Source organism: Miscanthus floridulus, chromosome 15 (assembly GCF_019320115.1).
Source record: "Miscanthus floridulus cultivar M001 chromosome 15, ASM1932011v1, whole genome shotgun sequence".
Lineage (NCBI taxonomy): Eukaryota > Viridiplantae > Streptophyta > Magnoliopsida > Poales > Poaceae > Miscanthus > Miscanthus floridulus.
Window position 1 is genome coordinate 85,211,757 of NC_089594.1, and position 13,908 is coordinate 85,225,664.

At 40.2% G+C, this 13,908-nt stretch overlaps 2 protein-coding genes across 2 annotated transcripts in view; one reads left to right on the top strand and one right to left on the bottom strand.

Moving 5' to 3' along the window:
- LOC136506581 (probable disease resistance protein At5g63020) overlaps window positions 1–13,908 on the bottom strand; it is a 268,321-nt gene that overhangs the window by 73,169 nt on the left and 181,244 nt on the right. The window lies entirely within an intron of this gene.
- LOC136507831 (probable 26S proteasome non-ATPase regulatory subunit 3) lies at window positions 8,294–10,531 on the top strand. Its single transcript, XM_066502433.1, has 5 exons — window positions 8,294–8,329; window positions 9,730–9,867; window positions 9,945–10,081; window positions 10,172–10,226; window positions 10,316–10,531. Exons 1-5 carry the CDS (start codon window positions 8,294–8,296, stop codon window positions 10,511–10,513), a joined length of 564 nt encoding a protein of 187 aa, XP_066358530.1. The 3' UTR covers window positions 10,514–10,531.

The window sequence follows — 13,908 nt, forward strand, 5'->3', positions numbered from 1 at the left end:
ATGTTCTCTGCCGAGCGGTAACGGACGTCAAGGAGGAGCTTTGATTTTACGAGGGAGAGCGGCAACGGTCGTGGAAGACCATGTTCCCTTCCTCGTAGAATCAGAGCTCTTCCTTGGCCAAGTACGGTGTCGTCTGGTGGAGAAATGCTCGCCGAGATGATCACGTAAGCAAGGTCAACTAGTACGGATGGTTATTTATTGAAACATGTTTTTGAGCTATGTGATTTCTATGTCATTTTTAGCTCAAAATCACATTATGATTTACAATAGTAAAATCACTTGATAGTTGGTATTTTACTATTATACATAGTACATATTTCATGGTTTAGTTAGATAAATAAATAATTTTAGTTTTGTTTAAATATATTATTTTAGAAAATATGAAATTTACACTAGTTTGCAAAAATAAGTATAGAAAGTAGATGACAACTGGTACCGGATCCTCGGTCTCTCGTTCGGTTGCGAAACGACTGAGGTCAGAACTCCCTCTCATTATCTGCGGCAAGTGTAAGCAGAAGATTGTGATGGAGTACCGAGTCAAGAGACAGGGACCCAACAAGGGTCGTGTTTTCTACAAGTGCCTGGATCGCGATGTGAGTTTCTTACGCATTTGATTATTATGGCTAATTGACCTGCTTTTCTTGAATATTTTTGACTAAATATTTTTTGGCTTTAATTTTAGTGGGAGGGCAATGGATGCGATGGTTGGTACTGGGAGAAAGATTATGCTACATACGTGCAGAATTCGGGTGCGCTTGAGGTAGCGGCTGCTGATGATGAGGCAGTGAGCCAGCAGGAGAAGCTTATTGATATTCAACAGACGAATGATTTATCTGTTTTAGTTGCGTACGGTCATGAAATAATTATGTTACTGAAGTGCATTGTAGTTTTAGTTTGTTTAGTGATAGTTGGGATTGCTTACGTTGTAGCCAGGCTTAGTTAATTAATCAACCGTGTGTGTGTCATCTATGTTGTGTAATAAAATACTTAATTATGTTCAAGGTTTTCATAATTTGTCGTATAATGTAGATTATGTCACTCCATTGGATGTACAATGTCGATCGCCGCTCCCAAGACTTTATTGAGGGCGTGCACTATTTCTTAGGTGTGGCCGAGGCAAATAAGCGGGATGGTTTCATGTGCTGTCCATGTGCCATATGTAAGAATTTAAAGGAATATTCAAGCTCAATGAGTCTTCATTCACATTTGCTTAAGTCAGGTTTCATGTCAAACTATATATGTTGGACTAAGCATGGTGAAAGCGGGGTCATGATGGAAGAAGGTGAAGGAGAAGATTTAGACATTGATGGCATTATTGCTCAGTATGGTGCCTTTGATGATACTATAATGGGGGAAGATAAAGAAGAGGTAGCGGTAGAAGATGATCTCGGTGATGCTCTTGGCGATGCCATTCGTGATGCACAACAAGAATGCGAAAGTGAAAAAGAGAAAGTTAAGTTCGAGCGCATGCTTGAGGATCATAGGAAGTTGCTATACCCGACGGCCGAAGAGGGGCAAAAAAAGTTGGGTACAACACTGGAATTGCTACAGTGGAAGGCAAAGAATGGTGTATCCGACAAGGCATTTGGGAATTTATTGAACCTCATAAAGAAGATGCTTCCGAAGCCAAATGAATTGCCCACCACTACGTATGAAGAAAAAATGGTTGTCTGCCCTTTGGGATTAAAAATCCAGAAGATACATGCATGTCCTAATGACTGCATCCTCTACCATGACAATGAATACGAGAATTTGGATGAATGCCCGGTATGTAAAGCAGCGTGGTATAAGATCAGGCGCGATGATCCTGGTGACGTCGAGGGTGAACAACGTCCTAGAAAGAAAATCCCTGCCAAGGTTATGTGGTATGCTCCTATAATACCACGCTTAAAACATTTGTTCAGAAATAAAGACCATGCAAAGTTGTTACGGTGGCATAAAGAAGACCGTAAGGTAGACAATATGCTGAGACATCCAGCTGATGGGTCCTAGTGGAGAGCGATAGATAGGGAATTTCTAAAGTTTGCAAATGAGGCTAGAAACTTAAGGTTCGCCTTAAGTACAGATGGTATGAATCCTTTTGGGGAGCAGAGCACTAGTCATAGCACTTGGCTAGTTACTCTATGTATCTACGACCTTCTTCCATGGTTATGCATGAAGCGGAAGTTCATTATGATGCTGATCCTCATCTAAGGTCCGAGGCAACCTGGCAACGACATTGATGTCTATCTAAAGCCATTAGTTGAAGAACTTCTAGTTTTATGGAACAAACCAGGTGTATGTGTCTGGGATGAGTACAAACAAGAACACTTTGACCTACGAGCAATGTTGTTCATAACAATCAATGATTGGCATGCTTTAAGTAATCTTTCAGGTCAGACAAACAAAGGATATAATGCATGCACACATTGTTTTGATGACCTTGACAGTATATATTTGAAAAGATGTCGAAAGGTCATGTACCTTGGCCATCGTCGATTCCTTTCTTTGAATCACCAAGTAAGAAAGAAATGTAAGCATTTTAAAGGTAAGCCAGACCACCGGAAGAAGCCTCATAACTGAACCGTGGAAGATGTACTCGCAATGGTCAAGGATGTGAAAGTAGTATTTAGAAAGGGACAAGGCAGCGAATCTGTTCCCAAAGATGCTAAGGGACACGCACCCATGTGGAAGAAGAAGTCCATCTTTTGGGAGCTATCCTATTGGCAAGTCCTAGAGATCCGCAACGCAATCAACGTGATGCACCTGACAAAGAATCTTTGTGTGAACCTGTTAGGATTCATGGGTGTGTACGGGAAGCCAAAGGATTCACTTGAAGCACGCCAGGACTTGCAGGGCATGAAAGAACGAGACAACCTTCATCTAGAGAATATCATGAGGTTCTTCGTGAAGCAGCACGACAAAACAACAATACTTTTCCCGTACAACTTTGAGTAAGTGTTAATAATAATGTAGTCTACACATTTTATGTAATATCAATACAACTTATATGTATGTACATGTGTGTATAAACTAATGCAGGTTTCACTGAATACTCATTGTCATTGAGTTAAACTCAAGTCGGTTAGTAATCTTACACTCATTGAGAAAAGAGCGGGCACTATACCAAGATATGATAGACATTATCCAGGAGTAATTTTGATCTCTCACGCACAACTATTATTGAATAGACTTTACCATAATTTATTAACGATCGTACATTATTGGTCGCACAGGATTTGGAAAGAGTTTATTCGGCAACACCGTAAGGATTGCAAGGCACCACTTAATGTAGTTGAAATACCAGTAAGTTGTACTATATATACTTTCCCACGTGTTTAATTAATATATCGTACTTCAATTTATGTGTGAGATGATGAGAATAATCTTCTTCTCGTATAGTGGTGTTTGCGGCAGCAACCAGGTAATAACTTGTGTGGATACTACGTTTGTGAATTTATCACTGCACACATAAGAAGAACTCCTAAAGATGTCCTCAGAGTACGTATATATCAATTTTTATTTATTTTTAAATGAATATATATATATATGTATGTATTAATATTTTTCCTTTTATTTAAAGTGCAAGACCGAATGGTTGAAACAAAGGGTCATGCAAAAAGACCATCTGAAAGCAGTTCAAGAGTCAATAGCAGGATTTCTTCTAGAAAAAGTGCTAAATCCCAACGGCGAGTTCTACTTTGATCTTAAGGAACTAATGATGTAAATTAAATATTTATTGATATCGTTATTTTCGAGAACAAGATTATGAAAGTGTTGTATATATACATATATATCTATAATATATATAGTTTCATACTTTATTCGAATATAATAATGCTTGAGATGAGAATTAGATGTAATTATATGCGTGCGTGTATTTATATTATATTAGCAGCGTAGAATACGTACATAAAACATATTATATATTAAACAAATATGTGTAACTGAACTGAAAACAAATTAAACAAAAAAAAGAAAAAGAACCTTTAGTCTCGGTTGGGGTTACCAACCGGGACTAAAGGGTGCGGCCACGTTTGCTCGGCTGGAGGGCCTTTAGTCCCGGTTGATAACACCAACCAGGACTAAAGGTCTCTCTTTAGTCCCGGCTCGATGACGCAGGACTGAAGGTTCCACCTTTAGTCCCAGGATCGTTATCCCAGCGCGGTAATCGGGACTGAAGGCCGTTACCACTACGTCAGATTGTCACAGTAGGAACGGGGGCATTTTTACTGTAGGGACGGCTGGTGATTCAGCCACCCCTACAGTGGGCGTCCTCGGACCCCAGCAGCCCAGCCGCCCCTACAGATGGCACTGTAGGGGCGGCTGATAACCTGAGCCGCCCCTACAGTTGGGGCTGATCTGTAGGGGCGGCTCAATCACCAGCCGCCCCTGCAGTGCCCACTTATCTTTTTTCAAATTTCAAAATTTGAAAGGTTTAAATTTTAGTCAAATTTAGTCAAAATTTCAAAAGTTGTAGATCTTGATGAGTTGAACAACTTTTGTATTCATCACTTTTACATATGAAATCATTTAGGGTTTGAAAATTTGGTTTGAACTTGTCAAATTTCAAATTTCAAATTTTAAAATGTGTAAAACATTGTCACATCCAAGTTTGATCAAACTTAAATGCTGAAGCATGGTTTTAGAAATTTTTTGGAAAAAAAACCATCACAATTAGAGTTAGTATGAGGGAGAACAACGAGTTACAAAGTTTACCCACATATTAAAAAGAGAAATCACACTGTTCTATATGATCCTTATATGATCATAGTGAACAGTGTGATTTTTTTTTAATCTGTGAGTCAACTTTGTAACTGGTTTTTCTTCCTCGTACTAACTCCAAATCTGATGATTTTTTTTCCTAAAATTTTCTAAAATCATTCTCTATCAATTTATTTTGTTGGTTTTGTCCATGTATACATATGAAAAGTTTGAGCAATTTAAATTTTGAATTTCAAAAAAATGCAACTTCAAACAAGATTTTGGTACCCCAAATGATTTCAGCTGAAAAAGTGATAAATACCAAAGTTGAATAACTCATCAAGATCTAAAACTTTTGTATTGGTCATTTCTTCATATGACAAAGTGATAATAATATTGTTCACAAATGTGACACATCTCTCCTAAGGTTTTATAAACTATATGAGACATGTGTAAGATTAGTGAACAATGAGTGCTAAGAATTTGTCAAATGAAGAAATGACCAAAATAAAAGTTGTAGATATTAATGAGTTGAACAACTTTGGTATTCATCACTTTTTATGTTGAAATCAATTTGGGTCTCAAATTTTGGTTCCAACTTATCGTTTTTCAAAATTTCAAATTTAAAAGGTTTCAATTTTTTCAAATGAAGAAATGACCAAAATAAAAGTTGTAGATATTCATGCGTTGAACAACTTTGGTATTCATCACTTTTTATGTTGAAATCAATTTGGGTCTCAAAATTTGGTCCAACTTGTTGTTTTTCAAAATTTCAAATTTGAAAGGTTCAAATTTTGTCAAATGACAAGATGACTAAAATAAAAGTTATAGATATTCATGAGTTGAACAACTTTGGTATTCATCACTTTTTATGTTGAAATCAATTTGGGTCTCAAATGTTTGTTCCAACTTGTCATTTTTTAAAATTTCAAATTTGAAAGGTTCAAATTTTGTCAAATGACAAGATGACAAAAATAAAAGTTGTAGATCTTGATGAGTTGAACAACTTTTGTATTCATCACTTTTACATATGAAATCATTTAGGGTTTAAAAATTTGGTTTGAACTTATCAAATTTCAAATTTAAAAATGTGTAAACCATTGTCACATCCAAGTTTGATCAAACTTAAATGCTGAAGCATGATTTTAGAAATTTTTTGAAAAAGAAACCATCACATTTGGAGTTAGTATGAGGTAGAACAACTAGTTACAAAGTTTACCCACATATTAAAAAGAGAAATCACACTGTTCTAGATGATCCTTACATGATCGTAGTAAACAGTGTGATTTCTTTTTTTAATCTGTGGGTTAACTTTGTAACTAGTTTTTCTTCCTCGTACTAACTCTAAATCTGATGATTTTTTTCCCTAAAATTTTCTAAAATCATTCTCTATTAATTTATTTTGTTGGTTTTGTCAATATATACGTATGAAAAGTTTGAGCAATTTAAATTTTGAATTTAAAAAAAATGCAACTTTAGACAAGATTTTGGTACCCCAAATGATTTCAGCTGAAAAAGTGATAAATACCAAAGTTGAATAACTCATCAAGATCTATAACTTTTGTATTGGTCATTTCTTCATATGACAAAGTGATAATAACATTGTTCACAAATGTGACACATCTCTCCTAAGGTTTTATAAACTATATGAGACATGTGTAAGATTAGTGAACAATGTGTGCTAAAAATTTATCAAATAAATAAATGACCAAAATAAAAGTTGTAGATATTCATGAGTTGAACAACTTTGGTATTCATCACTTTTTATGTTGAAATCAATTTGGGTCTCAAATTTTGGTTCCAACTTGTCGTTTTTCAAATTTTCAAATTTGAAAGGTTCAAATTTTGTCAAATGAATAAATGACCAAAATAAAAGTTGTAGATATTCATGAGTTGAACAACTTTGGTATTCATCACTTTTTATGTTGAAATCATTTTGGGTCTCAAAGTTTGGTTCCAACTTGTTGTTTTTCAAAATTTCAAATTTGAAAGGTTCAAATTTTGTCAAATGACAAGATGATTAAAATAAAAGTTGTAGATATTCATGAGTTGAACAACTTTGGTATTCATCACTTTTTATGTTGAAATCAATTTGGGTCTCAAATTTTTGTTCCAACTTGTCATTTTTAAAAATTTCAAATTTGAAAGGTTCAAATTTTGTCAAATGACAAGATGACCAAAATAAAAGTTGTAGATCTTGATGAGTTGAACAACTTTTGTATTCATCACTTTTACATCTGAAATCATTTAGGTTTTAAAATTTTGTTTGAACTTGTCAAATTTCAAATTTCAAATTTTAAAATGTGTAAAACATTGTCACATCCAAGTTTGATCAAACTTAAATGCTGAAGCATGATTTTAGAAATTTTTAGGAAAAAATCATCACATTTGGAGTTAGTATGAGGGAGAACAACTTGTTACAAAGTTTATCCACAGATTAAAAAGAGAAATCACACTGTTCTAGATGATCCTTACATGATCATAGTGAACAGTGTGATTTCTTTTTTTTAATCTGTGGGTTAACTTTGTAACTTGTTTTTCTTCCTCATACTAACTCCAAATCTGATGATTTTATTTCCTAAATTTTTCTAAAATCACTCTCTATCAATTCATTTTATTGGTTTTGTCAATATATACATATGAAAAGTTTGAGCAATTTAAATTTTGAATTTCAAAAAAATGCAACTTCAGACAAGATTTTGGTACCCCAAATGATTTCAGCTGAAAAAGTGATAAATACCAAAGTTGAATAACTCATCAAGATCTACAACTTTTGTATTGGTCATTTCTTCATATGACAAAGTTGTAATGACATTGTTCACAAATATGACACATCTCTCATATGGTTTTATAAACTATACGAGATATGTGTAAGATTAGTGAACAATGTGTGCTAAGAATTTATCAAATGAAGAAATGACCAAAATAAAAGTTGTAGATATTCATGAGTTGAACAACTTTGGTATTCATCACTTTTTATGTTGAAACCAATTTGGGTCTCAAATTTTGGTTCGAACTTGTCATTTTTCAAAATTTCAAATTTTAAAGGTTCAAATTTTGTCAAATGACAAGATGACTAAAATAAAAATTGTAGATATTAATGAGTTGAACAACTTTGGTATTCATCACTTTTTATGATGAAATCATTTTGAGTCTCAAATTTTGGTTCGAACTTGTCATTTTTTAAAATTTCAAATTTGAAAGGTTCAAATTTTGTCAAATGACAAGATGACCCGGGCCTGGTCTCTCATTGCAGCAACGTTGGGCTCCAATTCCCTCAAGCCCATATGATTTATGGGACGATCTGGACCATCCATTTTGATTGAACGGCGCATGATGCTCCTGGCAAACAAAATAGTCGCGGTCGGCTGCTCCCTCCTTCAACCCTAACCCACTCTCTCTCATCCTCCACCAGCACACCGCACAGCCGCCGCCACTCTCTCTCTCACCCTTGTCAGGTCGAGCCCTCTTCTGAGATCCCACGAGGAGCTCCACCGGCAGCTGCACCTTCTCGTAGATACCGTCGTGGCCTCTCTCTGGCCCTTCGCCTCCCCCAGCCGGATCAACATCAAGGCTGTCAAATCGATGCCGTCGCAGCCAGATCAACGCCATGGCCGCTCTCCAGTCGATGCGCATCCTTGCTCGCGTATGTGTTCGTCTCCTGGCTCCATCTCTCCCTTCCCCTCTCTCTGTTTCCCTTTCTCCATTTGGAGCGGCAATAGCGAGACCTCGAGAGGCCGAGACCGGAGCCACCCTTCTCTCTTGCTGAGTGTCTTGGTGTCTGGTGCGTGAGTCTTGATTTTGGATGGCATTGCTACTGATGGCTGCTAGATTTAGATCAGGGATTTGTCGATCCTGGTCCTTATGAGATTACTGAAACTGAAAACATGTGTTCTAGTTGAGCTGTGCATATTCTATAGATTAAATCACAGTTTGCATATCATAGTTTATTAGTAGGCACTTGTAAGATGTTGACCAAACAAATGAATATGCTCATGAGGAGGATCGAGGCCATGTGGATAACTGGCTCATCAGTATGCAGAGACATGGATAATTGGCTCCAGTGTTTTACATTTCAGCTAGAATCTCTCTTGCATTTTAACTATGTTTTATTAGGACTGGATAGCATGGATTAGTTTAGATCTAAAGAGCTGCTGCTAGAAATATTGAAAATGTGAATAAGCTAGAAATATGTTTGCATGCAGCCATGTATTTAAGTTTGAATCAAATTCATGTCTATGCCATTGACACAACTGCTCTCAACTTGTGTTGGGTTCGTTTTCGATTTAGAAGTACTAAAGATATGTGCTGCCATCCTCAAGAAGCAATCACTACAAGTCACATGCCAATTTACTTGCTCTTCCAATTTTTCTTGTGTCCAGGAAGGAAAACAACAAAATGATGATGAGCATTGTCGCTGAATTTCTTGAACTGTGCAGTAGTCTCTTGCAATTCTCTGAATTTCTGAATATAATTCACTGAATTTATGAATGCATGATAGGTTGTAGGATGTCAACTTCTGAGATGCAGCACGACATCCTTTTACTTTTCATTAACTTGTCTCAAACTGAATGCACTTTTGTCAAAGAAGCTCCAGCGCCCTCCGGCATCGATGCCGCAGCCAAATCCGACCAGCCTTGTAACTACATGACGCCTCCCTCCTTTACGATCCCAAATTCGCCATCTTCGTGGAGTTGCTTTGAACTGAACCAATGGCATCCATCGAGCTTAGCCCCTCCAACCTGCAAGTACACCCATTATTTTAGGGTATAAGCATGTGTTGACTTGGTTCTTATTGATATGCACATGGATTGCTCCTAGTACAAGTGTTCAAGAACTCTAGTTCATGTCTTCTAGGCTCTAAAATTTTCAGTATTCTGATGGACATCAATTCACATGTATATTTGTCTTCAATTTGAACAAATGTTAATTTATTTGAATTTCCTTTTTACCTTGAGAATATTCCTGAGTCAATGTTGGATCTATATTTTTCTATCCCTGATATCACATTCATAACTCCTAATATTCACCTGTAATTTCTTTCAGGAAGATGATACTGAGATGGATGTTGATGCTGCGGCTCCGGCAACTCAGATTTCAATCAAACATGGTCTCCCTGAGATTGAAATATTTTTCTACTTGCTTGTACTGATTTTCCTTATTGATCAGAAGAAATACGATGAGGTACATCTGGAACCACTGATTTTCCTAATGTTTGATGTGTGAAACATAATAATTTGAAATTTTCCTTTTGAATTAAGGCTAAAGCATGCGCAAATGTGAGCATTGCTCGCCTGAAGAACCTAAACCGGAGAACTGTTGATGTCCTGGCATCTCGTCTGTACTTTTATTACTCTTATGTGTATGAGCTTACCAACAGCTTTGCTGAAATACGTGGGTAAGTCAAATGTTTCATTCTTGCTCATTGTTCACTCCTAGGACCAATCCTGGCAATCTCTCCTACATTTGCTTTGTTTTTTTCTTTCAGGAATCTGCTTGCACTACATAGAATGGCAACTTTGCACCGTGACGAGCTTGGCCAGGTAATGCTGATTTTCTGCTCGCCACTGCTCTATTATTATGTTGTGGAATTCTGCATACCTGATTGTATGTATTTGGTTCTTGATTGCAGGAAACACTACTCAATCTCCTCCTCCGCAATTACCTCCACTACAACTTGTATGATCAAGCAGAAAAGCTTAGATCAAAGGCACCTCGTTTTGAAGCACATTCCAATCAACAAGTAATTCATTTGCTTATTCGGTTTGTTGTGATGCAGCTTTTGGATTTACTATGTTTTAGATTTAGCACTTGCAAACCATGTATGTAACTATTTCTATTAAGAGACTTCTAGTGGTTGCTCTGTTGGTGATTGAAGTATTATATCTTTCTTCAGAAAATTGATTTTGTAGGATTTGAATTTGAATTATTTATATATATGTGGTCAGATTTGAATTTGAATTATTTTTTTTACTGAAAAACCCACTGTAGGGGCGGTTCTTGATTGAACCGCCCTTACAAATATACACAGCAGGGGCGGCTGTTGATACAGCCGCCCTTACAGAAGTCCACTACATGGGCGGCTGATATTACCAGCCACCCCTACAGAGGACACTGTAGGGGCGGCTGAAAACACCAGCCGCCCCTACAGAGGGCACTGTAGGGGCGGCTGAAAACACCAGCCGCTCCTACAGAGGGCACTGCAGGGGCGGTCAGGATTCCGCCCCTATAGAGGCACCCTCTGTAGGAACACCCTGGGAAGGGCGGCTGGCGCAGCCGCCCCTACAGAGGCTCTAGAGCCGTCCCTACAGTTAAATTCTGTAGTAGTGTACCGCCCGGGACAACAAGTCCATCCTGCAGTAGTGCAAGATCGGTGCTCGCACAGATGTGGACCAGGCACGGGCTCAGCTGGACGACGTCGTCTCCTGCAGCCGTGGTCGCGCGGTCCGAGAGCTTAATTACCGCACACCATGCACCGGCTGGGATCGGAGCACCGGCGGTAGTAGTGGATGGGCAGCAACGTACGTAATGATCGAGTGGACCAACTCGTGGTGTCCACCATGGCTCATATCAAGGTATTCAGCGAATGCCTTGACTCTGTGTGAGATCCACCGTCCATATCGATACTTAGGAGAATTCAATCTTTTTTTTTCTTTTATTCATTGATAACAAGGAGAGAAGCCAATTGACCAAGTCTTCGGATCAGACATGACTGAGAAGTGACTAGTCAATCAATACTACTCCCTCCGACCCTCCCCTCTATCTTTATGAAAGATACAATTCTAGAATAGACGTATTGCTTCGAGCGGAACAGCGCTGCGTGGATCATGTCATCATGAATGGTGCTGCAGCGCCGCTCGCCATCCGTGGTGGTGGTGAAGTTTGTGTTCCGATCGGCTGTGCTCGGGGTGGACGACCACGTACGCCCATCACCGTACACGAATGCATGGGTGGTTGGCCTTCATCGCCGCCACCAAGGCCAAGCATGCATGTCACCATTGACTTCGCCTAGCTCCAAACTCTTGAGCCCGGCGATGTTGCCTGACACCAATCACAAATACAGCGAGGTTGCCGGCCAACCAACTTGGCACCAACGGTATCGATCGAGTCTCGGCTCTCTGCTCCTTGGCCAAGTGTGGGTGTTTGGCACGGCTCCTCTTGAGGGGCTCCTCCGGAGGAGTCAGAGCCGTTTTCAAAACGGCTCCGGCTCATCTCCTTTTTACTGAAAACGGCTTCTCTAAGAAAACATTTGGCAGGGCTCCTCTACAGGAGCTAGAGCCTGGGGGAGGAGCCCTGTCGAACAGGCCCTTAATTAGAGCCCTGTTGGTGTTGGCGGCGCGCAGGCTGTTATTGAGAGCCTTGAAGTAGTCGCCTTGTTCTCCAAGCTGGAATCCTATGGTCTGATGAGCTCCAACAGCGTCACGTTCATCGCGATTTCTGACCACCTATATATGGTCACTCCCGCACGCCCGACGAGGTTGAGGCGGCCTTCGCGCCATGGCTACTGAACACAACGTCCGGCCGGGGATATCGAGCACTACGGCTGCCTCACGGAGGCTGTCGCCGGGAGGCCGAGGACACGATCCGGGAGATGGCGCCGGACGCGGCCGTCTGGGGCACACAGCTCTCTAGGTGGCGGATGGCACCGGACACGGTGCGAGGCACGCTGCTGTCCGCATTCCGGCTGCACGGTGACGCCTAGTTGGCTGCGCATGCGGTGCGATCCGCGCGAAAGCACCGCGTACGTGCTTTAGGCCACCCTGTCGGCTTGCGGCAGCTGCAGGAAGGAGGCACACAGCCGCCGGAGCCGGTGAGGCACGAAGCAAGTAGAGGAAGCAGCGACGCAGACCGACGAGGGCACTGGGTAGTAGCTTAGCAGCTGGAGCAGGCGAGCAGCCGAGGCGTGCAGTGCAGAGCTCCTCCTGCCCCAGCGGCCGGATGCAGCAGCCAGCAGGTGATGCAGGTTCCCTGCTTAAGACTAGCAGGCTTTACAGGCAAGCCTATTTAGGCCCACATGATAAGTTGTGCATGGGCCGGGCCACTAGATTTATTTTCGCGGGCGGTCCTAGCAGGATAGTGGTCTAGCCTAAGGATGGCAACGGGTATATACCCGTCGGGTATCGTCGGAACGTTCTCTTCCCCGCTACGGAGAATTCATCCCGTCCCCATCCCCATTAATCGTCTCGGGTATAGATTCTTGCCCATCCCCGTACCCGTCGGGTATCGGTCGGGTAACAGATATCCGACAGGTACTGCATACCCGATAAACAAGGACACTTGGGGTCGCAGCTTTGCAATCGGAGACGTTTCTTCTTCACCCGGGTATAAGTGTCGGAGTCTCGGAGATGCCGAGGAGAAGGAGCGAGGTTGCGAGGAGGACGAGCAAAGGTGACAGAGAGACCGAACTAAGGAAGCGAGGGACACGAGCGCTCGTGAGACAGTCGTGCTTATGCTGCTGGCGGAAATGGTGAGAAAAAATTGAACGAGGGTTCCTAGAACACACAAATTATATATATGACTGTTCAGATTTGGACCAAAATATCTATGTTGAGCTTCTTTGGACCTAATACTCGCATGACAACTCAAATAGTCGGGTTCCCCAACGGGTAACGGGGACGGGTAAACAGGGAACGTTCCCGTACCCGCTATACCCGTCGGGTATGGATTCTTGCCCATTTAGATGCCCGCGGGTAAAGATATGATCCCATCCTCGTCCCCTAATGGATCAAATACCCGTCGGGTATCGGGTATCGGGTCCCCGTTGCCATCCTTAGTCTAGCCTATGCCTGCTTGCATCCACGCCCTGGGTTACCTGTGCCTTTCATCTCTGTGCTCGTGTGATATTTATCATAGAAAGTACAGTATATTTCTAATAACTTATAATAAAACGAATTTGTATTTAAATTGCAAATATAGTTTCTACCCTGTGAGATCCTATAGCTTAACGAAGATGCACTTGATTTGGTATAAGCTCGCAATATAAGTACTTCATCTATTCTAAACTGTAAGTCATTTCGACTTTTGGAGGTATAGTTTTACTACGTATCCAGATATACCCTATGTCTAATATAATGTAAAACCAATATATCTAAAAAGGTCAAAATGACTTATAATTTAAAATAGAGAGAGTGTTTTCTAACTTATTGGCATGTGCCCATGCACGGATTGCTGGGCTAATACATACAGAGTCATAATAACACGTCACAAATGCTTATAATAAGAGTT